Here is a 27,904-nt window from a genome sequence, read left to right as displayed (position 1 = left end):
GTATCCGTTAAGACTCATGTAATTAAAGTGGCTTGGCCTTCCTTCCTCTGCTGTGGACTTCACACACGGGGAGTCTTGTACATATTGGGAGAAACTCAGCTTTTTCTTCGGCAAAATGGCACTATTAAGTTTGTCAACACCTGCTGAAGACAGTTGAAACTTAGCAAGTAGAAGAGAGTTTTAGAGGACTTCTTAGAGAAAGGGCTGGCCGTAGTTTTATCCTGCGTAACAAATACGGGGAGTGTGTTTGCTGTCTGTGGGGGTGGTGGCTGGAGTCGGTACTTTTCCTCCTTATTTTATTACTGAGGTAGTTGGGCTGATAGTACGTGTTGTGGAGATGTGGGAAGTTGACAGGATCTCTGGTGTGGACGGGTAGGGAGTGAAGAGTGAATACCAAATGCTCTCGCTTCTCACCCTGTGCCTCACGGAGCCAACCAGAAAGGGAAAGTGGGTTAAGCAGCTCCCTGGAGTGATTTGATTTTTATTTTTACAGGGCATATTGCCTTTGCTTATTGTCGTTTGTTGTAAGCTGTTTTTGCCAAGGTGCTGAAAGGTCATCTCTGAGGTCAGATGGGAAAATTCAAAATTATGGACGTCATCTATTCACTTTCCAATACATTTAACCTCCCCAAACCCAAGAGTGTGGGAGAGAGATAGAGAATGCTCTGTAATTCACTGATGCTAGACAATTTTTGTGGCCCCCAAATAGTGCTTTCGGTGAAATACTTCAGTTCTATTGATTACGAGTTTGGGTATAAAACTCTCCCAGCTTTCAGTAGTCTCCCTAGATCTTTAGATTTGGAGGCTTCGAAGTCAGGCAAACCTGACTGTGAGTCTTTCTCTCCCACTTTGTAGTTTCTGATCCCTGGTCTAGTTTCATTGCTCGTGAAGCCTCAAATTGCCTCATCTGTAAAATGGGGATCATGCTGTGGTGATTATTTGGTTCAAGATAGGCGTCTGGAACGCTGTAGGCACTGGGTGACTTTGAGTTTTTATCATCTTTCTTTCCATTCCCTCTTTGTCTTGAAGTTGTTATTTTCACAGTCAGAAGCTTGAGAGGATGTGTGAAGCATATCTGGAAGGGGTGATGTGTGGTAAGGGTAGGAATACTTTCCATCTAGGCTCTAAAGTCAAAAGCAGATCCTGACACAGTATTTATATTAGTTGGTGTTACTCGGAGAGGGGGCTTTTGTGTGGTGGAGGTCCAGAGGCATGGGCACTTCCCCATCTGTAGAAACAGGTTGTTGCTTTTTAGTAGGGAGGACTGGCGACCCTCCAAGAACGTGCGGTCAGAAGGTTCTGTCCTTTCCTGGACTCTCTTGGGAGGAGTGCGGGAGTAGCTGACCGGGGGAAAGGCACAGCCCGCTGGAGCCCTTCTGCACTGAGATAGGATGATCAAATGGCAAAACCAGGGTTCGCGCTCACGGTTGGATTGTCCTTAGGGGTTCTCTCCTGGAAGATTCCTCAGCGACTCCCTTTGTCACAAGTTACCTGGGCTTTCCTCTGTCTTAGCATGGGTGGGGGGTGGGGCACACTTAGAGCGATCCCCCAGGCCTGGCGGCGACCACAGCTACGCGCAGGTGCTAGGACGCTCCGAGGGCGGCCCCGCATTGGCGCAACCACCCGCGCCCCGACTCCCGCCATCCGTCAGTCCGGGTGCGGACTCGCCTGACATCAGGCTCGTGCCGCAGGGCTCCGTGGCGTGGGGGGCGCCGCGGCTCCCCAGGAAGGCTGGGCCGGGGAGGCCAGGTCGCGCCGGCGGGCGCCGGGGCTGCCTCCCTGAGGCAGGTCTGCAGGGCCGGGGCGCAGACACCGCGGCTCCGCCAGGCCCATTAATAACCCGGAGGGCGCTGCGATCCGACAGCGCGGTCGCCGCAGGCCCTGCTCCCCGCGGCCGCCTGGCCTTTTCCCATCCAGTTCGAGTGGAGGAACCCTGGGCGTCCGCAGCCACCCGACCCGGAGGGAGAGTGAGGATCCCCGCGCGCTGCTGGCTACTCTGGGGAACGTCGGGGAGAGAGCCTCGTTCCCAACAGCTCTCCTGCGCTTGCAAGCCTCGAGAATCGCCTGCAGCCTTGGGGATCGACCTTCCGGTCAGGAGTTGGGGTCCTCTCCACTGAACCATTACCCTGATCCTTCAGTTTGCTATTTATTCCTTCTTGGCTTCTGGGAAGAGCTTGCACTCCAGCACTAGCACTCCGAACCCGCCAGAACAGTCCCCCTTTCCCCACCATACCCTCTGGCTGGAGTGGCCAGAACCGGCGCCGCCAGGGTGCCGGCGCCAGTGCGCCCTCAGTGGCCGGTGTCTGGGGTTCCCGAGCCACCGGGGGTCAAGGCTGGCTCCGCGCTCTGGTGCAGGCAAGGGGGGTGGGGAGGTCCCTAGGGGTAGGGAGGGCGGCCTGCGCTGGTGATTTTAGAAGGGTCTTCTAGAATTGTAGAAAGAGGAAAACCAACTATAACCGGGGGAGCAAAGTAGAACCCCTTGAGACAGCAGGTCGAGCAAGAGATGGGCTCTTTTCCTGGCACAGTGATACACACCTGCAGACACCTGGTAGCAAGGGGACTCCTGGCAGCAGGGGAGAGGGGCAGAGGGAACCAGAGAAAGAAGGGGAGAGGGTGAGAGACACACACCTGGAGGAGTAGAAGTGAGTTGGGAGTTCTCAGAGACAGCCACGCCATCCACACCCAGCTCTCCAGGCTTTGGGGGCGCCCCGGGGCTCGATCCCTACCGGGCCGAGTTGGGTGTGGCGATTTCCAGAGGAGAAGTGCCGATGTACCTCTCCGCCTATTCCCAGTGGCCGCGGCGCCCTGAAGGTGTCACGTCCCCGGGCAGGTGGCTTACCCGGGAGGGGATGGGTTTGTCTCCGGGCTTTCGCCGAGGATGGGCCTCCCAGAGCGGCGGGTTAACCGTCTTCCTTCCCTCCCTCCCGCCCGTCTCCGGCAGGTTGCGACATGTGCGCGGACAACCGCAACGGCGAGTGTCCCATGCACGGGCCGCTGCACTCGCTGCGCCGGCTCGTGGGCACCAGCAGCGCCGCGGCCGCCGCGCCTCCGCCAGAGCTGCCCGAGTGGCTGCGGGACCTGCCGCGGGAGGTGTGCCTGTGCACTAGCACCGTGCCCGGCCTGGCCTACGGCATCTGCGCCGCACAGAGGATCCAGCAGGGCACCTGGATCGGGCCCTTCCAGGGCGTTCTCCTGCCCCCGGAGAAGGTGCAGGCCGGCGCCGTGAGGAACACGCAGCATCTCTGGGAGGTAAGTCCCTCGCGGCCCAGCACCTTGCCGACCATTTGGAGCTTTGGCAGGCGGATAGCCTGTCCCGCGGTGGTGGTGGTGGTGATGATGGTGGCGGGAGGGGGTGGGGGGCCAGCTTCAGAGAGAGCCTCCCTTGTTCTCCAGGGGCTAGTGGAGGATAGAGTTCTCTGGTCCTTCAAATGTCAGGTGTCTGCGACACCTGTCATAAAGAGACGCAGTCTTTGGCCTGGCCCAGCAGCAACCCCGCCAGGAAGACAGGGCCTGCAGGTTTCTGAAGACCAATCCCCTTAACAAGCCTAGGTTCCAGCTGGGGTGGATTTGACTGTCGGTCTCCCTGGGTCTTGAGAGAAATAAAATCCAGACAAGGCGATAGAGCAGAGGAGGCTGGGCACTGGGGTATGAGCTCGGTGACTTCTGTGTCCCATTCTGAGCCCTTGCCGTATGGTTGTGGGCACTGGGCAAGAAGGAACAGAAGCATAAACAGGAGGAAGAGAGGCGCCTTTTCTCAGTTAGAAACAATTTGCTTAACGCTGAACTTGAGAGACTGGGGCGTGCTTCGTGACTTTCAGAGCGTCCCAAGAAAGCACCTTACATCGTGAATCAGACCAATCACGAATTCTGCTGCTTCTCTGACAGAGTACAATCACAGAAAATCAAAACATAGGAAAACTCGGAGCACTTAGTGAGTGATATTTCTTCAGTGGCACCATCTTATCTCAAGCTATTATTTAAAAATAAGCCATGTATTTGAAAAACATTAATCTGAGGCTTCTCCCAAAGCTTTATGGTTGATGGTTGAGATCCAGTTCTGAGGAGGTAGATTCTTAGCCATAGTAAATCCCCCCCCCCCGCCCCCACCCCACTAGCTTTAGCCACCCCTCACCCGAGGAGTGATTTCTGAAATGCAAGGTGGGGGACGTCTTACCCTTAGGGCCATATGTAAATGTGACTGAGGCCAGGCAATACAATGGAGTAGGAAAGTCTCTGAAGCACCAGTGGCCAAGTTGGCCATGACCTTAAGGCTCCATTAATGGGTCATTTTTACAGCAGCTGGTCTCCCACACTTGGTTTGGTGGCCTGTCAGGATGGGCATGCGCACTGTGAGCTCCCTCACAGTCCCTCAGTAAAGCTCGTGGGACTCAGTAATCCACTCAGATTTTTGCTGAGCACTCTGGCCTGCTCTGTCTTAGGCCCTGGAGACACAGTGTTGTGAAAAACAAACCTGGTCTCCACAGCTGTCCCATGACGGTTGGCATGGGGCGCTGGGGCCTGTTCCTCTCGAACCTCCTTTGATGGGGGAGGAGCTTAGCAGATGAGCTTATTACAGCCCAGGAGCCCAAGATGGCCACAGGGCCGCCATGGGCTGCCCACCCCACAGATATCTGCTGGGGCACTGGGCCCAGGCTCCCAGGGTCCATTTCGCTCCCAAATTGGAAAGAACAATGACACACTTTTAATCTTTCAGGGTAGGATTCTTGAACGAGGAAGAAAATATTGGGCGTATTTATGTCATCAAATAGTGCCTTTTCTCTTTTCTTTTTTTTTAAACAGAATTTTTTATAGGAAAACAGGGCAGAGGAAAATGGCTTGGTACGAAGAGCCAGGTTAGAAGTTAGAGCTTTTTGGGTTGGAAAAACTGACAAGTGGGAAATAATCAAAGCATCTGGTTTTGAACTATTTCCCAGTTGGTTTTTGTTTCTGACTAATTAGTTGTAACCTCCAGTGCGGTTTAAAGTTTATAAAACACTTCCAGGCACTTTTCATGTTCCAGTAGTGTTATTAGGAGCTCTAATACCATACAGTTAAAGGTCTGCCAATACTTTTCCGAGGAGATGGTAAAGCAGTTTTTCAATGATACAGATTTGCTCCATCTGCAAATGTTAAAATTGAACACTGTCATATCGCTCTCTGATGCCCCAGGTTTGGAGTTCATCTATTTCTGGAGTGCCAGGGGACAAAGTCATAAACATGAAAAAAAAAACAACAACCCATAGTTCATTGTTTTGTTTTGTTTTGTTTTAAAAGATTTGGATATGATTGGGATGTTGGCCGGAGATCACTACACACATAGAGTATAATGACACATATTAATCCTCGAAACTGTGGAGCCTTCCTTTTGTGCCTTTCCTTGTACTTGATTAAGTTAAACTTCTGTTGAAATAAGGAGAGTGGGAATTGAGCGATGTCGTTGTTGATGCCTCAGTGGATAGGAAGTGCGTCTTACCTGTTGTTCTGGGTGCAGGGGTTGGTTCTGTGTTAGAAGACTTGCTGGGCGTACGCATGCTTGAATGATCTCCAGATCCCTCCTTCTAAGTTCAGAACATGATCTATTTATTTTTATCATCTGTAAGAACAGTTAGAATAAGCAAACATTTCGGGGATTGAAGGGATATTAAAACTGCAGCCGTGCAAAATGTATCAGTCTCCTGGGAGATCCTATACAATGTGACAGAGTGGGGCCAGGTAACTTAGTGCCAATGTCCATTTGTAACATACGACACTTAACTCTAATAGGTTTCAGGTTTTTATTGATATACTTATTTTTAAGCTACGAAGTCTGAGTTTATTTTTCCTTTTGAGCATTATGATTTATTTATTTATTTATTTATTTATTTATATATTTATTTTTACTGAAATGCGACGATTTGAATTTAGTCCAGTTTATAACAGGAGATTCTAAGTGTTGGATTGTTCCTTTAATGTTAGTCTTTGTTTTCAAACCTAAATTCTATTGTGAAAAAAATGGTCATCATCATATTCTTCCTATTAGGAAAGATTCTGCAATCGGAATACATGGAGCTCTATAGGAAACTTTTGGCAATAGTTGTTTAATGACTCACGCAATCATTATCCATTTAAAAAACACGTTCTTTTAGACATCTTCCAGAATATCAGGTCGACATAAAGCAGATCTCTGGAAACTTAAAAGCGCTTGAATCATTACCATTTCTTTTATTATTATTATTTATTTATTTGAGAGAGACAGATAGCGAGAGAGAGCACGAGTCCAGGGGTGGAGAGAGAGAAGCAGGCTCCCCACCGAGCAGGGAGCCCGATGCGGGGCTTGATCCCAGGACCCTGAGATCGGTGACCTGAACTGAAGGCAGACGCTGAGCCCCCCAGGCGCCCCATTACCATTTCATTTTAAAAGCCAACTGGAATCCTCTCTCTTCCTCACAATTTTTCAAGTCACTTGCTGATGAAGAAATGTCTTTATATTTAGAGTTCAATACTCAGGGCCTGATGGATCTTACCAGGGTTACTTATCTTTATTTCAGTACAATAAATGGATTGCTAATCTTTTCCCGTCACTGTTTCCAAGTAGATGATGGATTTTTGTTTCAGTTTACAGTTCATTGTTTTTAGTATGGCTGCACTTTATTATACACATGAAGGCTTTATTACAGAAACAATCAGATTCACCTTAGTTACTGCTTTTGTTTAATCATTAAAAGCTCTATTTTCTGTGTAGAAAATGACTTTTTAATATTTAACATCCATCAGCCATGGAGAGCATATTTGATTGTTTTGTCAGTGTGCTGTCATCTTTTAGTTAATATTTTCTTTGTGCTAATCCTGGTTCTTAAAAATACAGCAATTTAAAGAAAGTTCAATATCATTCCATTACCCTCAATATATTTTGGCTCTTTAGGGGTATCTGTGGGAAATTCTAAGAGTTTTTCTTTTGTCTCTTTTTTTAAAGCCAGAAGCCCAGGTGATTTTTTTGTAGTTTAAGGAGATGAACAAACTAAAAGCCAAATTACTAGTCTTTTTTTTTTCTTCTTCTTCTTTTTGGCCAGTTTCTTTCAGAATCAGATTTTTATGTGTTTTACAAAAAATAATAAATCCACAGAGTTTAAAACAAAAACATTACAGGATGGATTAAACAATCACTCGCTTTTTTTATATACATTTATTCCAGCAAGACTTGGATGCATGGTATATTTCTAGCTATTTGGCCATAATGAGAGAAATCTTTCTGAATGTTTTGCAAAGAAAACATAGTCTTTCTCAGCAATTAGGTCTTATTGATGAGAGTGAGATAATTTTGTTCTAATGTGTTTTCTAATAAAGAAGTGAAAAGGCATGTTTGATTTCAACATTTATGAAAACACTATCTCAATTATTAATGTGCCCTTTTTCCCTTGAGATAAATTAATCTAGTTGCACATGTTTTCCCCTTTCTGCTTAACGTCAGAATTTAATATGACTGGACCTGAGGAATGTACATCGTGTAAACTTAAAATTCTATTGGTTATAAAATACGGAAGTTTAAAATAAAGTAACAGTTTAAGATAGGCCAGAATTACCCAGGCCTTTCAAATCAGAGTCTGATCTGACAGGAAATTTTAGTGACAATGACAAAATAAATCACACTTGTTTTCACCCTAGAAAAATTATGCTGCTAATTGAAATAATGTAGTGACTTGTTAGGATTACAGTCAAGGTACTAGAAAGGGCTTTAGTTTTATAGAATCTGTCTTTGCCTCAGTAAATTCGAGTGTCTCGTTTCCATCTACACTATGTGAAAACCTTCATTATTTTTCTTTAGAAAATCAAGGGGGATAACATAATGTGGGGCTTTTTTTTTTTTGGTGTGGTTTGATTTTATGCCATAATATTTTAGATGTAATAAGAGATTTGCTTTTAAGCAAATGGTCGATTTTTCATCATTACCATTTAGCTTAGGTCAAAAGACATCGATGAAACCAATATTAAAAATATATTACACGTTGCTAAATGTTTATATTTCAAAACCATCACCGGCAATTGGTACTTGAAGGAAATGAATTGGCTTCATATTTTAAATGCATTACTTATGTTTTTTAGCATCGCCCAATTCCACGTGTAGTGCTGTACTCATTTGTGTATATATTTAGATGTTGAAAAGGTAGTTTTACATGAATCATTTAAAATGAAATTAAAATCACTTGAAAATTTGATTGAAACCATTTTCAGATTTTCCCAATGATCGTACTATACTTACATGGTCCATAGTTTTGCTTTATAGACTTTGGCTCGTTTGGCCTGATTCACCAAAGCCCTGGGGGATAGAATGATGTGGCCGTTCCCGGTTATATTGAAGTAGAAATTGTGCTTCTTGGTAATTTATCATTTCATATAATAGACTGCTTGTCAACTTGGTTTTGAATCTGTCCATTTCATGAACTCCAAATAATTTCTCCTTAAGAATAAACCGTAGTCCTGTTCCTGTGATGTCTTAAATTTGCAGAGTAACAGCTGGTCCCTCTCCCTGGCGTTGCCTCGTTTGATTGGAAGATGTCTGTGATAACGGTGCCCATTTGATAGAGTGTGAGGATTTTGTAGTTCTACATAAACTGTAAAACCATCTGCCACCTCTTGGAAGGGTTTCCAGCATTGTGTTAAAAAATCAAAACTTACTGCTTCAAGTTGGCTTTGCAGAGGCCCATGAAAGGCCTTCTTTTAAAGGGTTTATGTCTCTCTCGCCCTCCCCAGTGCCACCCGTGGTTTTCTAAGGCCAAAAGCGATACCGCTTTAAAAAAACAAAAAACCAAAAACCCATCGATAGCAGCCGTTTGGAAATTCTCACACTGGTGGGGTTTAATCCAAATATGCATGTGACGTGACAGGGCTTCAGTTGCAAATACTTTATGAAGAGTGATGTGTTCTATATCTGCTCGACTATTTTTCTCATTAGTCAGTTCATTTTATCTGTTGTTTACAGATCGCTTCTCTTATTGATAGCATTTCGTGCGTGTGAAGGAAATAACTCATAAGTATGTCTTGTCACAACTGCATATTTCCTGATATCTTAGCATTCCCCCCCCTTTTTTTCCACACTGACTTAAAAATAGGGTCAAGAAATTAAAATCAGAAGCGCAGCCCCCTCCCCCCCAGTAGCCAGCGCGCCGGTGAAAATGTGTTTATAGTAACGTTGGGCCCGAGGAACCTGCCGGGAAGCCTCTTTATTTTATTATTTTGCTGTGTCACTTAAAGCACTTGGAATTATTGGAGGGACTCTCTTTTGTTACCCAGAGATCACCTAACGGTGCTAGTATAATTAATATGACGGGTTTTTACCAATTTGATGGGGTACAAAAAAGTGCCCGCTCGTTAGCTCCGGAATCAGGTCCACTGTATCCGGGTCGCCTCGTGCTGCGAGCGGAAGGACGCCGTGCCTAGAACCGCCGCCCCACTGCCTTGCTCTGTCTCTTCCTCGCTCCTTTTTTTCCCCCCCGAATCTTCTAGGCTCCAAGATTTCATGAGTTCAGACATTCCTTGTGTATTTACACAAGAAATACAGACTCCGGGATAGCTACTTAGCATAAAAGCCAGAGGAGCGGGGAGGAGCAGAATATACTTTTCCTTGTAAGCCTTTGCCACCTCGCGCAGATAAGTTACAGAATTCCATTATCCAAATTGTTACACATGTGTGACAGAGGTTGACCTTTTGTCATGTCAATCCTTTTTGTGTAGGCCCCAGGCTCCAGCCTAATGGCTCAAACCCTGATTTACTCACTGTAATAAGGGCAGGAGGTCGAGCAATTGTCAGGCTGTCCTCTTCTTGGAGCCTGGTTGAAGGCTGTTAACACAAAGCTTTTCAAAGTGAATTTACAACCGCCACTACTGACAGAGGCCAATCAGCGCACCATAAATGTCAGGTTAGTGAGATTGAGCAGTAAGTAAAGTAGTGACAGCCCGCTATTGGCTGGAATCAATTGGCCCAGGTTTCACTGCGAAGAGCAATCTACGGGGCTTTGGGCTCAGGGAAGGCGCTAAGTGTACGGCCTGGGTTTCCAGGTGGGAGCAGGGAGAGGTACCTATTAGCAGCGTGGGGGGGTGGTTAGCGGGCCCGGGAGGGTCTCGGTGTCCCCCGCCCCCCTCCGAGGCTTGGTGGCAGAGAAGGGTCCAGCATTAGACAGAAATGAGAGGGAACAAAACTGTGAACGGTGCGCAGCTTCCAAAACCAGGGGACGTGGGCAGCGCCTCCCTTTTCAGCTCAAAGGTAACTGACTGTTCCTTGTTCAGACTCCCAAATCCTAGCAGGGCTTTCCACCAGGGCGCAGACGCAAGGAAGCCCCCCTCTCCCGCTCTCTTGCATGCGAAACTTTCGTGCAAGTCACTAATGAGTGATTATGGGTTGAAGGCCTGCATATCCATGAGGTGTGGTCCCCCCCCCAACACACACGGAATGTTTTTATCATTTTGTGTAATGACAGCCTGGACAACAATTCATTTAGCTCTGAAGGCATCAGCATTAAAATGGAGGAATCCATTAAAATGCTGTATGCAAGGATTTATAAATTAGGCAATTTCCTTGATTATTGCAATCATTTACAAAATTGATTGTTCCAGTGTGGTATAGACAGATTTCAGCAGCTGTCATTGACAACAAGCACATTCTCTGATATCTATAGCTCCTGGTCACTAAACCAGGTCACTGTACCTCCCCGCCCCTCCCCTGGTGTGTTTGGTCTCAAGGTCAGGCAGACTTTCAGAGAACCCTAAAAATTAGGAAGTTTTAGTTGCTTTCAGAGGAGACCCACCTGGGCTCTGAGGGTAGGTGCAGATTCTTTGAAAGGTTTATAGCATTGTTTGCACAGGTGATCTCTATTTTTGGAGGAGGGTGCTGATGATCCCGACGTGTTTCAGGTCAGGAAGCGCGGGTTTTGAAACGATGCCAACTTAAAAGGAGATCATTTTTGCAAATCGCAGCCGTAAATGTTTGTTTGAAGATCTGAAAGCCAATAATGTGTTTCATTCGTCGGTCCTTAGAGTTCTAATTATCCAATAGACATATCGTAGAGTCACTGATTTTAGGTCAATTAATTCTGGAAGGCATAATAAAGACAGCGTTACAAGCGTGAGATGCTCAGAATGCTGCAGGTTTTCCTATACGAGAGCACACACAGCAAGTCCACTTGGTGCTTAATCGCTAACCGCAAACCACAGAGTTGCCTTTATTCCTGAAGTATCAGAGAGGGGGCATGCCAAATGTGTCTGCAGAGCTCTGTCCCATGAAAGCTAGCCGTGCGGTTTACGCTTCGTACAACATAACTGACTTGAGACATTTGTTTTTAATCACAGTTTTTCCCTTTTGGAACTCTCAAACAAAATGGGGCTTGTAAAATAATAACACTTGAGAAGATTGTTTAGCCCCGTGGGGAAGACAAAGCGATTTTTTAGCTCGTCCTCCTTTGAATACATAAATATCGGATCTCAGGGCAGTCCTTTGTGTAAAAGGGTACGCGTCGCGTTTGAGGAAGTCCGATGGCTGGGTGACACGTTGCATTTGTTGCTGGCTTGAGAAGTCAGAAGTTCCTTTTCATTTTTAATTAGTTGTAAGATTCATGGCTTCAAAAGTCAGTAGAAAGGCAGTATTTTCATTTCATTGTCAGGATATTGTCACCTTATTTTTATTTAAGCGTGCTTTTCTACAGGTATTTCTGGTTTCTGTTAAGACTTAAAAGCCACGGGACGAGATCTGCCTCCGGGGAACTGTGAAGGAGGCGCTCACTCTTATAGATGTTTCTACCAGTGCCCTTGTACGTGTATTTAATAAACGGACATCTTCAGCCTGCCGCCGTGAAATAATGATATGGGGCTAAGCCCATTTTATTAAAATGAACAGTGTTTTGTACTCTCTGAGATCATTTTAAATTAAAGCTGCCTCGGATAATGAAGTATCTTCTATAGAAACATTCAGTGTAATCTCATTCAGCAGAAACTTCTTAAGTGCTTCTTAATTGGAATCAAATTAAATGTAATCAAGTCATGTTTTCAGGGTCTTGTAAAGCACCGAGACCTAAGTGTTCTTAGCACGTTTGGGAGTATTAATGTTGATCACAAATTTAGTACAACAGTGCTAAATTCTCAGATGTCCGTGCAAACTCCAAGATGGTAGACAACTACCCATAAATAAATATTTGGCTAGAGGACAGTGCTTTCAGAATCTGTTTCGTTTGTCCCCAAACTAATACTGAAATTCATTTGTGATACATACATGTATATATATACACACACGCACATATGTGTATATATATGTATAGATATATAAATAAAAGACATATCATGTCTGGGGGGGAGAGTTCTGAAAAATGTTGGACTGGTGAGAAAAGCACTTAATTTCAGTTTCTTGCAAATTAATTGCAACTTACAATTTGACCTGGTTAATCTACAAAGTGGAAAATCTAATAATTAAGCTTTAAATAATGGAAATGAGCTTTTCTATGGAGCAAAGTAAATGCTCATCCTAAGAAATTCAAAACGCATAGAAATATAAACCAGCGGTAACTGTTGCGGATTTTTTTTTTTAAGATTTTATTTTTTGTGGCACCTGGGTGGCTCAGTCCGTTAAGAGGCTGCCTTCGGCTCAGGTCATGATCCTGGGGTCCTGGGTTTGAGCCCCACATCAGACTCCCTGCTCAACGGGAGTCTGCTTCTCCCTCTGCACCTCCCCTGCCCCTTCTCTCTCTCTCAAATAAATAAATAAAATCTTTAAAAAAAAAAGATTTTATTTTATTTTTTTACATAATCTCTACAGCTAGCATAGGGCTTGAACCCATGACCCTGAAACCAAAAGTCGCATGCTCCACCGACTGAGACAGCCAGGCACCAACCCCCGCCCCCCAACCCCATTGTTGATGATTTTCGTGACGGCCTTTTGAGAGATGACTATGTAATGTAACACATGTTTATTTCATTGAAATCACAGTTTTGGTACAGATATTTGCATGATGTCCTCGATACTGCAAAACAGGATTTTGAAGGCAGCAGCCAGTGGCACTGTTCTCATAGGATTTCCTGCAAATGGTTAAATTTGGCTCAGCCATGAATAGATTTCGATTTGGGGTCTGGTTCCATCCTCCCCTCTATATTTCTTCTGGTGGGAAATCCCGTTAGCAGTCTGCAGGCCCTGCTGTGTTATAGAAACACTTCTGATATTTTTGTATGTTTTTAGTGCATGTCTCTACTTCGACCAGAGGCTTTCTGGGGTCTGTATGGAGATTTTAGTGGTCCTCAGAGAGGAAAACATTTCTGTTTTTCTTTTTATACATGAAGGTGTTAACAAAAAAGGATCAGATCTCTTTGAAATGCTTTTCTAAGTAGGAAGACTCATTAATTTACCTACTTGCATGTTAGACTTTAGGGAAACTGCTCAGTTTCTTTGTGCCATTATTTCTCCCTGTGTAAGAGAGAGTCCACTGTACTATTGTGCAAGTTAGACAGTATTTATGATTTTTGTATAACAAGTGAGATTTTCCCATTTTCAACCGGGATTTTAATAGTAATTTTTAAGTCTCTAATGTGCTTGCACATAGTTATAAAGAATGTCATTATTTGTCTGATAGAACAAGAGATTGTGCAGAGTAGACCATGACACACTATTTGAATGGATTTGATTACTTACTATAAAAATCGCGTAAATAATATTTAAATGCAAACTTATTTAGCACTACTTACATGTAAGAAACGATTATATATTAAAGAGATCCCAGGGATGCCTGGGTGGCTCAGTTGGTTAAGCATGTGCCTTCAGCTTGGGTCATGATCTCAGGGTCCTGGGATCGAGTCCTGCATGGGGCTCCATGCTCAGCGGGGAGCCTGCTTCTCCCTCTGCAGCTCCCCCTGCTTGTGCTTTCTCTCTCTGTCAAATAAATAAGTAAAATTAAAAAAAAAAAGAGAGAGATATCTCATACAACATGAGTGTAAAAAAAATCATTGGACAGCTTTAATTTTTTTTAAGTTTATTTATTTATTTTTAGTGATCTCTACCCCCAACATGGGGCTCGAACTCACGACGCTGAGATCAAGAGTTGCATGCTCTTTGGTCTGAGCCAGCCAGGCACCCCTGGATGGCTTTAATTTTTAAAACTACTTTGCTAGTGGAGGGCAACAAGGGTAACTGTAAATATTGGATGCATAAGTAAAAGTCTCTAGATGTAAGATTTTAGTAAGTGAAATGATAACTCTTCATCCTCATGACAGAGAACAGACTTGCAATATGAAATGTAAGGGGAATGACTGAGAACCATCTAGAAAAATCACAAGCCCCAAAACCTGAACGTCCTTTGACCATAGACCTCAAACCAGGAGTCATTCATTAGGTAGGTGTGACACTGGGTATTGAACTCTGAATAGAACGGCATCTCAATGCCTAGCATATTGTGGCTTGTCTGTATATATTTAATGACAAGTCAACATTGTGACGCATTTACCACTGACGATAAAAACGTGTGTGCCTCTGTGTGTGTGCTGGGGAATACTGACGTGATGGTACACCATACATTTTTTTTTTTTACACCATACATTTTGAATGTGTCAGGGTGGATCCTATGAAAAGCAACAATTCTAACCTTGGTGTGTGTGTATGTTTTTTTTTAATGATTTATGTATTTTAATTTGAGAGAGAGATAAAGTATGCACAAGCAGGGGAAGGGGCAGAGGGAGAGGGAGAAGCAGACTCCCCGCTGAGCATGGAGCCCCATGCAGGACTCGATCCCAGGACCCTGAGATCATGACCTGAGCCAAAATTGAGAGTCGGACACTTAATCGACTGAGCCACCCAGGCACCCCAAAAAGGAAGAATTCTAAGTGACAGTTGACAATTAGAACATTTTAGATGAAAAAGTCAAAATAAAACCGAAATGTGTCCTAAAGAACAAAAATTTAGGTTGAAATTAATATATTTTTTTAAAGATTTTATTTATTTGACGGAAAGAGAAAGACAGAGCACAAGCAGGGGGAGGGGCAGAGGGAGAGGGAGAAGCAGACTCCCCCCTGAGCAGGGAGCCCAACACAGGGCTCGAACCCAGGACCCTGGGATCATGACCTGAGCTGAAGGCAGCTGTTTGACAGACTGAGCCACCCAGGCGCCCTTGAAATTAATATTTTTAGTAATACATGTTTATTTCGTATTAATCATTTCTATCATGGTACCTGGGGTTACTGTTTAGAGGGCAGTCTCAGCAGGGGCGATACTCAAAATATTTGATAACCGGTTCAGCTCACACTTTGCCCTGAGACCTGGGATGCCTGGGACTGGATCTGTGTCCCACGGGGTTTCGTATCAGCTCTGGATCGAGGAGAGTTAGCTGAGCTCTAGCAATACTATGAAAGAAATAATCAGGAAGAATACGACATCTATAATAGGTATAGGGGTTTGGTTTTATAAGGTAAAAAGTTCTGGAGAGGCGTTGCACAACCATGTGAATATACCCTACTACTAAACTGTACCCTTAAGAATAGTTCAAATGGTAAATTGTGTGTATTTTACCCCAATTTGAAAAATAATCTACATTTTCAACGACTTCTCTTCTAATTCTCAAACTCTAGTGTACACCAGAATTTCCCGGTGTGGGGAGCCAAGTGAAATTCAGTCTGGGCTCCTGCTGCTAAAAGATTCTGATCCACTCATCCCGCGTGGGGGCCCGTCAGTCTGTTTTCTTAATGCATGTCTCACGTGGTCCTCCAACCACACTTAAAGAAAACGGAAGATGCTGGACTTTGCCTTTCTCTCCCTTACTCCTATGGTTGTCAGCTTCCCTTCCTGCTTCTTCCCTTGTTTTGGCCCCACCAGAGCCAACCTGGCCTCTCTCCTGCTTCGCTTCTACCCCTGATCTGGTCTCTTCTGTTCCTGTGTTAATTCTAGACTTGCTTTCATTCCTGCTACACCTTGGCTAATGTCTGGGTATTTCACATCTCCTCCCTTAACACCCCCCTCCAGATAGATAGATGGATAGATAGACAAATGACAGATAGAGATGAAGGTAGAAATATTGATAGGGCTAACAGACAGCAGACTTGCATCTTTGGTATATTTTGGAAGGCTTTACACTACATGTAACCTGCAGTGTGTCCTTAGGTCCCAGGTCATCGAGGTGTGTTCAGAAGGAGGTGGCCTTCTGGACAGCATTTGGTAATGTTCACAGGGCCTGAGCTCCAGCTCTGTCTGGGTCTGAGCTCTGTGACAGCCAGCAGACACCTTAAGTCCCTCAGCTCTTACCAAGCACGACTTACCTCTCCACGTCACCTGTCAGCCCTTCTGTGCGGCCCGCCGCCATGGAGAGAGGCCATATGCGCCTTGCATGCCATTTGCAGTGAGCAGTCTGTAAATTTTCCATATGCCAACCCGAGCTGCACATTTGCTGATCTTTTCCTGCCCTCCGTGGCTTCCCAGTTTCTGCCCATTGACAGAGATCGTCTGCGGGCGTGCAGCCCGGTTCCAGGTCTCCCCTTCTCATACTCAGCTCACCTGTTCTTATTGTTTGAGTTGCTTTCTTGGACGGATGGCTCCCACATTCCAGTGTCCACACCCATCTTTCCTAAGTCCTGGATTTTCAGTTGTGTCTGAGACCTCTCTGTTCCGAGATATTTCTTATTGAAGTCACTAACTGCCCCTGCCCCACATCTCCCCAATAGGTGGCTCTTTATCCTCAACTTACAGGGCTGTCGTAGTCCTTTTTGGCCCGTAAGCCCAACATTTCGGGGTTACTGTAATGGTTTTTAAGAATATTTGGATTCCTGGAAACTAACAGAGTACCTCACCCACAAAAGGCACTCACTCAACCCTGTTGTTCTGATAGCAGTGAGAAGAACTAACACGGTTAATCTGAGATGGAGCCAGGTGCTCTGCTAAAGAGCTTTCCAGGGGTTTCTTAATGCAACCTCAGAATAACCCAATGAGGTAAGGACTACCGTAGCTCATTTTCCCGATGAAGAAACTTTGCACGTGAAGGCAAAAGAAGTTAAATAACTTGCCCGAGCTTGTATGTAGAGAAGGTAGGATTTCTACTGAGCTGGTGTGGGCCATAGAGTCCTTGCTCTAAACCAGCCCATTGCTGTGCTGCCCGCCCCTTCCACTCTCACTCTTGAGCTCGCATTGTACTATGGGGCTCCAGCATCTGCCACAGACTTCTCCATGCAGCCGGCCCAGCCTCCAGGCCTGAATGAGAGCTTTCCTTCCTTGGTAGACACTGCTGATTAGTCCACCTTGTGTTCTAAGACCATGGGCGCCATATTTATTATGCTAGAGAATTCAGACTTGCCAGCGTTCAGAGAAATCCGTTTATCGAGAGCCTACATACCTGAGGTGTTGCGCAGGTCACAGAGATGGGCACGGCCAAGTCTGCCCTCAAGGACCATAGAATGGGAGGGCCATGCGTAATTCTGCTTGGAAACAGGTGCAGAAAGTGCTGTTTCAGTGCCCAGAGGTGACTTCCTGCTGGGAAGGTCAGGGAAGGAAGAGGTCTCTGACTCAGGGACATAAAAGATTAATACTCAGGGAGTTGGAGATTGGGAGGGAAGTGCTTCTTGGGGAAGGTCAGCCCCCATCAGTGGATCCACAGTCTTTCCAGTCCCAGCTCTGTCGCCTCCGGGTGTCCTTCCTCTCAGTGAATGGCTTCCTGTTCTTTGGTCTACCAGAGTCTTGCTAGTTCTCAGTGATGTGATGCTGCTGAGGAGGTTCTCTACCCAGGGGGCTCACTCTTCTTTGCTCAGCCTACATCTTTGACTTTCTTAAGAGGCCCAGCTCCCGAGAATTCGTTTTAGGCTCATCCTGGGTCTCTACCAATCTGTCCACGTTCTCTTGTGTTCGGCCATTCCCTTGATGCTTGTTGAAGTTGTGCTTTATCCCCTGATGTTACATTTGTAGCCTCAGTTGGTAAGCTCAGATTTGGGACATACTTATACTAACAAATAACTGGGTGTTTACCTGTACTTCAGCTCTGACCTGGTGTCCTGTATTTTTATTTGCTTCATTTGGCAATCCTATTAAGAGGCCCGTGGAGGAGAGATCTCACAGAAAAAGGGATGACCCTTGAGATTCTCAGGAAGGCCAGCGTGCCGGAAACCAAGGGGGTTCACAGAGGCGCGGTGGGAGATAAAGTCGGAGGGACTCTAGGAGAGATTGTGCATTTTATTGTGGGTGAAGCCGACCTTGAGCCAGAAGTAGCATGAACTGACTTCCGTTGCGCAAGGGTCACTCTGGGTGCTGTGTGATGAAGTCTGGGGTGGGGCAGGGCTGGTTGCTGGTAGTGGGAACTCACAGGACGGGGTAGAGTGGGAGTTACAAGAACCTATGGTTATTTCAGCCCGTAGGCCTCCTTGAGCTCCTCTGGGCCGTGTGGGAAGGCAGCGCTTTGACTAGAGGAAGGCGAAGATGTCTGTAGGTCTGTACACCTCTGTGAATGGAATCTGTCGGTCACGTGTGGATTAAGGACTGTGTCGTTCGAGCCTAACATTTGTCAGGTGGAGGTCCATCTCCTGTCCCCCCTCTGCAGGCAGTGGGACCCGTCCTCACTTCACCTGTCTGGTTGGCATGGCAGTGAGGCACTAGTACAGGGATGTGACTGTCCCGCCTCTCCTAAACACATTGCACTCTGCCAGCCACGACGCCATCATGTGCTCCAGTCGAGGTGTGTCCGGAACCTTCCCCCAGAGAGAGGGGGCTTCATCTGACTCCCCTCAGCCTCCTGCCCAAACTCTCATTTATCACCTCTACCCACAGGGAGGCAGCTGCCCCCATGCATGGGTCCACGTGAGCGCACACCCACACACCCAGGACTGTTCTCTTGCACTTCTCTTTTCTCACAGTGCTTCTTGTGAAGAAGTCTTTATTTTTCTGATTACAAAGGGTAAATGAACGGGAATCTGGAAAAATGCAGAAACGTATTTTTGAAAAGAAGAGAAACATGAGCTGTGCCATTAATTTGGTGTCATTCTGATGGCGGTTAGGATTTTCTTGTCATTCATAGATAACAGCACGCTGTCTGCTCTCAGCATAAAATCATAATTGGAAATTCATTGAGCATACAGGCGGTGCTTCTTAGGGCCGTCTGCCCTGATTACGTTCCATCATCCGGCTGTTGATCCTTCCTCCCTCTCTGCCTCCATCCCTCCCTTCCTTCCTCCCTCCCTCTCTCCTGACTTTGAAAATATTACTAAGCATTTGCTCTCTGGAGTGCCTCAGCTCACGTTAGCCAAAGTACCTGCAGGAAAAAACACACGCACACGGAGAAACCGTCTTTGATACAAAAGAAGAATTCTAAGAACGACAGCAAGTATTTACCCATCGCTTTGTTCATTTAGAAGAGATTTCGTCACGGGCTTGCTGGTTTTATAGCTGCGGCCCGGAGCGCAGGGAGCGCTCTGTCCCGCCTGGTGCTGGGGAGCCGGGGATGCTGGATCCCCGAGGCCAGGAGGAGCTGGCTCTTTTGACCTGTGTGCACTGGGGGAGGTTTCCATCTGTCCAAATGTGAGGCTGGAACTAGACGCCCCCACACAGTGATGAAATCCCTAACAAATGTAGTGACAACACTGAACATAAGGCCTTAATTTTTTTCGAATTGCTTGCATTTACAGTTAATTCAATTTGAATGATAAGTCACCTCCATGCGCATGACTCACGCACTTACTATTAGGAGCTTTGTTTTCTCGAGTGCACAAGACGGGAAGACGTTGGTTTGCAAAGGGCCCATGGCCAACAGAATAGCGCCTGCTTTCCAGCTGAGAAAAGTTGTTTGGTATCTTTACTCCGGGTCTGGAGTCACACGAGAAAGCGGAAATCTCTTTTTAAAGGCATATTCAGACCCCTGTCCTCCGTGGCAGTTGGAGGGGATAAATTTGCAAATCAAACTTAGGTGGCAAAGTGAAAAACAGCGTTTTTTTTGTTTGTTTGTTTTGTTTTTTCTGTTGTAGGGTATTTTGCTTCAGATCAGCTGAAACCCCTTTCCCAGGTCCAAACCTTTGGGGACCTAGAGGGGCAGATAGATGAGGCCTGCGGATTGTGACAGAAGGGAGGAAATGATTTCAAAAGCAAATCGCTTCCACGCTGTAGAAAAAGACTGGAGAGAAACAATAAGGAAATGTCCAGAAAACAACCATATAAATAGATGATTGCTGAAATATTTGGATAATTTGGAGAATAAATGCAGGCTAGCATTTTTGGACAGTGAAATCAGCTTTTCATAATAACTCTGTCTCCCAGCCCGTAATTTCCTTGTTCTCCCTAATTTACTTCACTTCTCTGTAGCTGGCAGATTCCCGTGTTTCGTACCTCAAATAAACCGGCTTTCCAGCTACCAAGTTCTGTTGTGAGACCCTTGCCTCCTCGCCTCGTGCTTTGATGCACAAATTGGTTCTCATCCCCGGGCCAGGGGCTATGGAGCCCTGCAGGGGCTGGGGCTTTGGGCTTTCTGTTGACTCTCTGCCCCGGCGCCTCCAGGGATGCCCAGTATCCCAACACTTCATTTAATTTTGGACCCAGGTCCAGAGTAACTCCCACGTTATGCAACTTACGGCTCCTGGTGAGGGCAGTAGGGACTGGGAAAGGGCAGTAAATATGCCTAGGCCGTCTCCGCTAGGGGCTGATGGCACAGGTGGTCACTGCCAAGGTTGGACTGCCCTGGAAGGCAGTGGGTCATTCAAGGTACCTTTGGGTTTTGGCATTTTGGTTTTTTCCTGGCCAAGGGAGAAGAGCCACAGTGACTTCTGCTTCTGAAAATGCTGTTTGGTGACCGGGCATGATGGAAATTTTCATGCTCTTGACTTTGGATTGCAGCAAGTTTGTGTCTGGGAAGTTTAAAAATGGCGAGCTCAGGGACACATGAGAAAGGACTAGATCACCAGTAGAAAATAGGTGGGTTACGTGTTGCTGTCCCGTCCCTTTCTTGTTCGGCTGCAGTCGCTGATGGGTTTTTCTGCCACTGTAAGATCGCTAATGTTGGACGTTCTATTTTCCATCTTCCTGAAGTTGCTAGAGCAAGGAGAGTGTGTTGCATGGGGTTGAGTGTGAAGCCCCGGCATTGCTTTGCATGGAGAACTGCACTGGAGATTGTGGAGATGTGATAAATGTTAACGGAGGCCGTCGCGATTCTGGAAAGCTAAGGAGAGCCGCGTATCGAGTCACGTGTTTGATAAGCTTGCCCTATGTGCTAGGCACTGCCCAGGGTTGATGGCGGATGGTGTTGTGTTTGAAAGACGTAGTTGGCAGGGCCCCTGGGTGGCTCAGTCGGTGGAGCGTCCGACTCTTGATCTCAGCTCAGGTCTTGAATATCAGGGTCGTGAGTTCAGGCCCCACGTTGGGTCCACGCTGGGCCCATGTGGAGACTACTTAAAAGAAACAAGACATAGTTTGTGCCTGGGAGGAGCTTACAGCCTATGGGGAAGACCTCAGATATTCGAGAAAGGTATTGAGGTGAAATAAACGAGTCAAAGTGAGTGTCAGTGGGCACGTGACCGTGAACATCTAGAGAACCGAGGAGGGAACGAAGGGCTCGTTGGAGGCGGTTATGCAGGCACGGTTTTCAGGGATGGGTGTACATGGAAGACTGACCAAGAAGAGAGATAGAAGGTAAGACGGGAAGAAGAGCAAATGCAGGAGCCTAGAGGAGGCGTAAAGAAGCTGTTAAGTGAGATGAGTCAAGCAGAGAAAGACAACTGTCCTATGGTTTCACTCAAATATGGAACATAAGGAATAGCGCAGAGGACCATAGGGGAACGGAGGGAAAACTGAGCGGGAAGAAATCAGAGAGGGAGACAAACCATGGGCGACTCTGGACTCCAGGAACCAAAATGAGCGTTGCAGAGGGGAGGCGAGTTGGGGGATGGGTTAGCCCGGTGATGGGTGTTAAGAAGGGCAAGTGTGGTGATGAGCACTGGGTGTTCTATGCAACTAATGAATCGTTGAACACTCCATCAAACACTAATGATGTACTATATGCGGGCTAACTGAACATAATAAAAAAAATAAATAAAAATAAAATTTTAAAAAAAGAAGAAGGAGCTGTTTTTGTCTCCAAGGCTGACTTGGTCTGTGGGCCTCTCCCTGGGAGGTGATGAGGTCAGGCTGCAGACGCAGAAAGGCACATCAGTGAGCTTCTTGAAACCTGGTTAGAGAGTCGAGATTGGCGGGGTGCAAAGGAAACCGCAATGTGCTCTTTGGGAAGGGGACTCGAGGCAGGCCGGTGGCAGGTGAACGGGACATGGGTTTGACTCGACGGGTCATGTTTTGACGGGCTCAGCTATAGGTGACAGAGGTCTCACGGACATCGGAGATTGCCCCTTCATTCAGCCTGAGCAAGAGGGCGGGAGAGCTAGGGCCACCCCTGGACGGCAGAGGGTTTCAGTGACAGAGGCACAGGTGACCTTACGTGTGAGCTGCCCGTCACGGCACGCAGCACCTTCACGGTTCTCGAGTCTTAGATTTGGTACGAAACCATGTGGCATCTAAACGGATGGGCAGGGAACGCAGGGGAGCAAGTGTGAGTAGAGCGGGACTCGATGGGGGTCACAGGCCTAACGTGGAGAACAATTCTCTGGGTTGGAAGCTTTTTTTTTTTCCTCTACGGACGGTGATTGTGGTAGAGTCACTCACAGGTGTCCGAACAAAGCGAGTACCTTACGCTTTGTGCCAAACGAATGCGCCTTGTTAGAGTCAGGATCTAGCTGTCTGTGCCCTTCCGGGGGCCTCCGAGTGGCCCTGACTCAGCTGTGCCGACCTAGAGGAAGAGAACGAGCAGAACCCTAGCCAACCCAGCGGCCTTGGAGCGTAGAGTAGACAGATGCGTGTGTGTGTGTGTGGGGGGGTATTCACATGACACTTCCAGGGAAATGTGGATAATGGGCCACGTGACTCACGTGTAGCCGGTAGCGCTCACGGTTAGTATTTCCTGCACACCAAAAACGAAAAAGAGAAACCAACTCCATAAACGAAAAGGAACAGGAAGGAATGCAGATTTTTGAGCGAGCAACGACGCTAGGAGGGCAGACCCAAGATGAGATTTAAACGACTGAAGGAACGAGAACAAAATGGGTGATAAAGGTTAGGCAGTGAGAAGGATAGGACCTGGGCAAGCGTTCAGTCATGCCTGAGAAGACGGAGAAGGAGGGCTGCCGGGGTGGGGAGGACCCGGTGACAGCAGTAGGGGTGCAGGTGCCCGGTATAGGCGGGGTCTGCCGTCCTGCCGGGCCACTGCGCCATTTCCTCAGCTACAACCTCTCCACTCCTGCTCCAGTGACCAGAAGCTTCCGTGGGATGCCTGGCCCTGCCCCCCCCCAACCCCCACCTTGGAATTAGAGGAATGCATCTGTTTTCGGGCTGGAGATTAGAGTTTCAGGCTGGGGGGACTACAAGGAAAGCTGTCTTTTTGGGTGGCCTCACCAGACATGCTTCAGAGCCGAAGCTGCTACTTCAAAACTTCCTTCTCTGATAATCTATAATATTCTGTTTTTAGAACTACACTGTCAGCGGTGTCAGAGAGACCCTTCTCAGATGATTCATCCATTTAAGACCAGCAGTAATATCTCTTGTTTGGAAATTAAGCAACAGAAAGGAATTCAAGGGGGCAAGCTAAATAAGGACATTTTAAATGAAAATATATCTGTGGTTATACTACCCAGTTAAGTCAGATTGGTTTTATTCCAGAGTTTATACAAGGTTAAGAGATATATTTTAATAGCCATTTCAAGTTTTTGGGGTTTTTTTGTTTTTAATTTGAAAAGCTTAAGTTGAGTTACAAATTATTTTTAAAGGTCTTTCCCTTACTGCGTTGATACCCATTCAGTATCTTGTAAAGTGTTTTTGGTTAGTTTTGAGTATCTTTCGTTTTATTGGAGGCCTTCGTTTCTTCTCAATTCACCTTGTTGCAGAAAAGATTAGAAATGGCTCTGAGAAAGCCCGAGTTTAGAGATGGGTACGTGTTTAAGATGAAACTGGGAAATTCTAAATAGAAAGAAATGCGCATAATTTTAAAATATTCTAGAAACATTTTTTTAAAAGATTTTATTTATTTATTTGACAGAGAGACACAGCAAGAGAGGGAACGCAAACAAAGGGAGTAGGAGAGAGAGAAGCAGGCTTCCCGCCAAGCAGGGAGCCCGATGTGGGGCTCAATCCCAGGACCCTGGGATCATGACCTGAGCTGAAGGCAGACGCCTAATGGCTGAGCCACCCAGGCGTCCCCCAAAATGTTCTAGAAACATTTTGATGCTGGGATGTGTTTTATCCATACAGTATTGTCTCAGCCTGGTTGATGGCCTTGATGAAAACCTTTTCTAGGAGTTCTGTTTCTTTGTCTGTAGAAGGTATATATTGTTACCTCAGTGTGATGTTTTCCTCCGTCATCTGGAGCCCATGTCACACAGCAGTAGAGCGAGATGCGTCGTCTCATTCTGAGATCTCGTCTGTGGGCTCTAGCTGACAAGGTCTGCAGTACTGGATTTCTTTCTTTCTTCTTCTTTTTTTTTTTTTTTTTGGTCTTACTAAACACGTAATTGGTGCTTATAAAAAATTAAGAAAATACAGAAATGTTGAATTCCCACAATCCACTGCTTAAAGACAAACTCTAAAATTTTACGTGTATTTTTTCTAGAAAAGTAGATAGGCTTTCGTATGCGTGTATTCTGCCCAAAACTTTTTTTCCGTAAAATTATTAGTTAAACTTGTCCTAGTAGAATTAACATCCTCTGTAATCATCCTCTTTGACATACTGTCCATCAGATGAAGGAGTCAGAATTTGCTTAACCGTTTTCCTTATCATCAGACACTTAGCGTTTTGTTGCTTACAGTTTTTCATTATTTTAGTGAACATATTTAGAAATGGTGCTTTTTCTGTTAGAGCCGTAATTTGGACTTCTGTCTCATGGGAATTATTTTTCCCTTTTAGGGGTTATAGTAATAATGAAAAAGGTAATATGTGATAAATGCTTATGAAATATGGGGCTCATTTTTAACTTCATAGGGCTGTGTTTAGTACGTAGAGTTGATGTTTGTAAACATAACTCCCTGATGTTTTGCAAGTGATCATTCCAAAAACGTGAAATTTCTTACTTTACGCAAGAGCGGGGTCCTGAAAAATGGTTTTAGGTCCCGTGTTGCAAACTGAACGTCTTTAATCCATGAAGGTGTGGTGTCCAGGCCACTGGGCTGCTTTTCTCCCCCTAAATTTTTATAGAATTTGAAATGTAAGCAGTAGAGAGAAGTAAGTACAGAGAAATAGGATACCCCATTCTCTTGTATCCAGGATGCGTTTCGAATAATTTTCTTAACATTTTTGTTGCCTCTGTTCTCTCCCACTTTAAAAAAAAATTTTGTCATTTTTGTTGTTCTTGTTGTTGTTGGAATATTTTAAAGTCAGTCTCCGATGCTATAACGATTAACCCACAAACACTTTAGTATCTATCTCTAAAAGATATGGGTGGAAAAAAATACCATATAAACACGGTACCATCATACTCAGCAATGTTAACACATTCGTTTAATATCATCGAATTTCCATATTCTGTCATTTCCCCCCCTTCATCTTTCTTACAGTTGGTTTGTTTGAATAACAATCAAAACAGGATCTTCACATTGCATTTTGTTGCAATAGGTCTTAGTTTCAGTAGTTGGGGAGCTTTTTTTTTTTTTAATGAGAATTCTTGAGTCTCACCTCTTAGCTACGAAATCAGAATCATCAGGGGTGTGGTCTGATGGTCTGTATTTTATGAAAGTTCTAGTGGTATTCTGATGGACAAACAGCTTTGGGAACCTCTGCACAAAGGAACATACTTCAAGACACCTTAGGAATGAATATTTTAGTAGAGAAGTGAACTTTTGGAAATGTAAGTAATCACCCTACTTCTTAGTGTATTTATTTTATAAACGTGAACCCTTTCTTTATTGGATTTCCCCCAAATGGGACTCACCTGTACAGATGGTGGTTGAGATGCCTTGTGGCATTTTTTCTACGCTCGCTTCTTTTTCTCCTGGTAATATTCCTTGCTGTGGGTGTTTTCACTGCTTTCTGTGGAGAACTCTATGATAAATTTCTCAGTCTGTTTGCGTCATATCTGTAGTTTCTTGTCTTCCTTTGGCAAGAAATTTTAGAACTGAAAATATGCAGGAGAGTAGAAAGAAAGAAAAATTACAATCTGTCTGCTCAGAGGTAACCACTGTTAGTATTTTCACTGTGTTTCATTCTAATCTTTTCCTGTGACAATAAAAAACAGGTGCCTGGATGGCTCAGTCGGTTAAGTGTCTCGTTCTTGATTTCAGCTTAGGTCATGATCTCAGGGTCGTGAGATCGAGCCCTGGGTCAGGCTCTGCGCTGGGCGTGGAGCCTGCTTGAGATTCTCTCTCTCCTTCTCCCACTGCCCCTCCCCCCACAAAACATTTAAAAAAATAAAACATTAAAAAAAAGTCTAAACTCTTCCTTTGAAAATTTTTGTTACTTTCACACATATTGCAAATGTTTTCAGTGACTGAATATTCTTTACTGTACATTTAATGGCTGCCTAGTATTCCAGCATATAGGTGTGGTCTAATTTTGGATATTTGTCTTGCTTAAATTTTTTCTCTTGTCTGGATAACACTCTTTTAGAATCCATATAGTTTTCTTGTCTTTTTTTTTTTGCACATCTATGATTGTATTCCTGATTTAAATTTCTGTTTTTCTAAGTTAAAATGTTGATACGTTTTAACAGCTTTTAATTTTGCCTAATTTGCCTTCAAACAGATTCAGCCAGTATATGTTCATCTGAGTGGATGAGGGAGTATTTATTTCCCTGATTTCTTGTCAACACTGTGCTCCTTCTCACTGTGCCATCTTTACGTGTCCTTCCCGCTTTCATATTAGTGGTTTTTAATATAGGCCTTCAGTGACATCTTTCTGATGATGCGTATTTGGCCTTTTTGACTATTTGAGTGTTAGGAAAACACACTTTGGAGGTCTGGGAAACCACCCGTGGTCAGTTCAGAATCCCTCAGCTCTCATTACAGGGAAATAAAGGACGATCGGAACCATGTAGCTGGCTAGTAAGGTTTTTTTCTTTTCCCCATCGACTTTGAATATTTTAGATACTTTATTATTTGCAGAGATAATGAAATGTCCGGGGTCTACAGGTGGCTGCATTTCATGGGTAAGCAAAGTGAATCCAAAATAAATAAATCCTGTCAAATACCTTGAGGATCCTTGGGGTCCAAGTTTTTAGAAAAAGTATTTCATAGTTGGTTGTATTATTTTCATTTTTGCTGCCCTTTGTCGTCTTCCTACATTTACTCTGATGCTGTGTGAGTATGTGATCTCTCTCTCCTCCCATGCGAACTCTGATAATGTTTGAAACTTTAGCCCCGTTTAAAACAGACCCTTAGATGTGCCTTCTGATTTCTTGTCTCATTTTTCTGGCTGCCTCCAGTCCAGTCTCTTGTCTGAGACGGGAGCTCTGTGGGCTCTCATTACAGGGTGACTAAAAAAAGGAGTAACGTAGAGAAGAAAGGGATGGACAGCCAAAGTTGGGGGGGGGGGCGTAGGCAGAGCCAGAATATTCGAGGATTTTGAAAAGTGGCAGATATCCATGGTTTTGTGTGGACATTAACCCGTATACAAAGCTCACCAGAGTGGGATGGGCAAGGCCAGGGAAAACAGGATCCCGGCAGATTTCGACCTGGCCCACGGTGAGTCAGCCGTGGAGACTGACCGGCCTCACGGGGCGGCTTCTCCTTCCGTGTGGAGGGCAGGTCGAGGGTGTATGTCTCCGTTTTGTGCTGCCATCATCCTGAGCATTTGTGACTGTTTATGCAGCATAACAGGAAGAGCCAATCTGGTGGTTTTCTAAATAATTATTTCAGGGTAGATGGCCAGCAGGATAATTCAGACGCCAGTGGAAATGATTTTATCTTCAATGGTCCACTTGA

At 45.4% G+C, this 27,904-nt stretch overlaps 1 protein-coding gene across 1 annotated transcript in view; it reads left to right on the top strand.

Moving 5' to 3' along the window:
• The window catches only part of PRDM6 (PR/SET domain 6), a 100,058-nt gene that overhangs the window by 6,649 nt on the left and 65,505 nt on the right, over window positions 1-27,904 (top strand). Inside the window, exon 2 of the mRNA XM_040622539.1 lies at window positions 2,942-3,249. Within this exon, the coding sequence (XP_040478473.1) occupies window positions 2,942-3,249 (308 nt within the window). The remainder of the gene's footprint in view (window positions 1-2,941; window positions 3,250-27,904) is intronic.

The sequence above is a fragment of the Ursus maritimus genome, unplaced genomic scaffold, assembly GCF_017311325.1.
Source record: "Ursus maritimus isolate PB19 unplaced genomic scaffold, ASM1731132v1 scaffold_5, whole genome shotgun sequence".
Classification (NCBI taxonomy): domain Eukaryota; kingdom Metazoa; phylum Chordata; class Mammalia; order Carnivora; family Ursidae; genus Ursus; species Ursus maritimus.
This window is presented reverse-complemented; position numbering and strand designations above follow the sequence as displayed.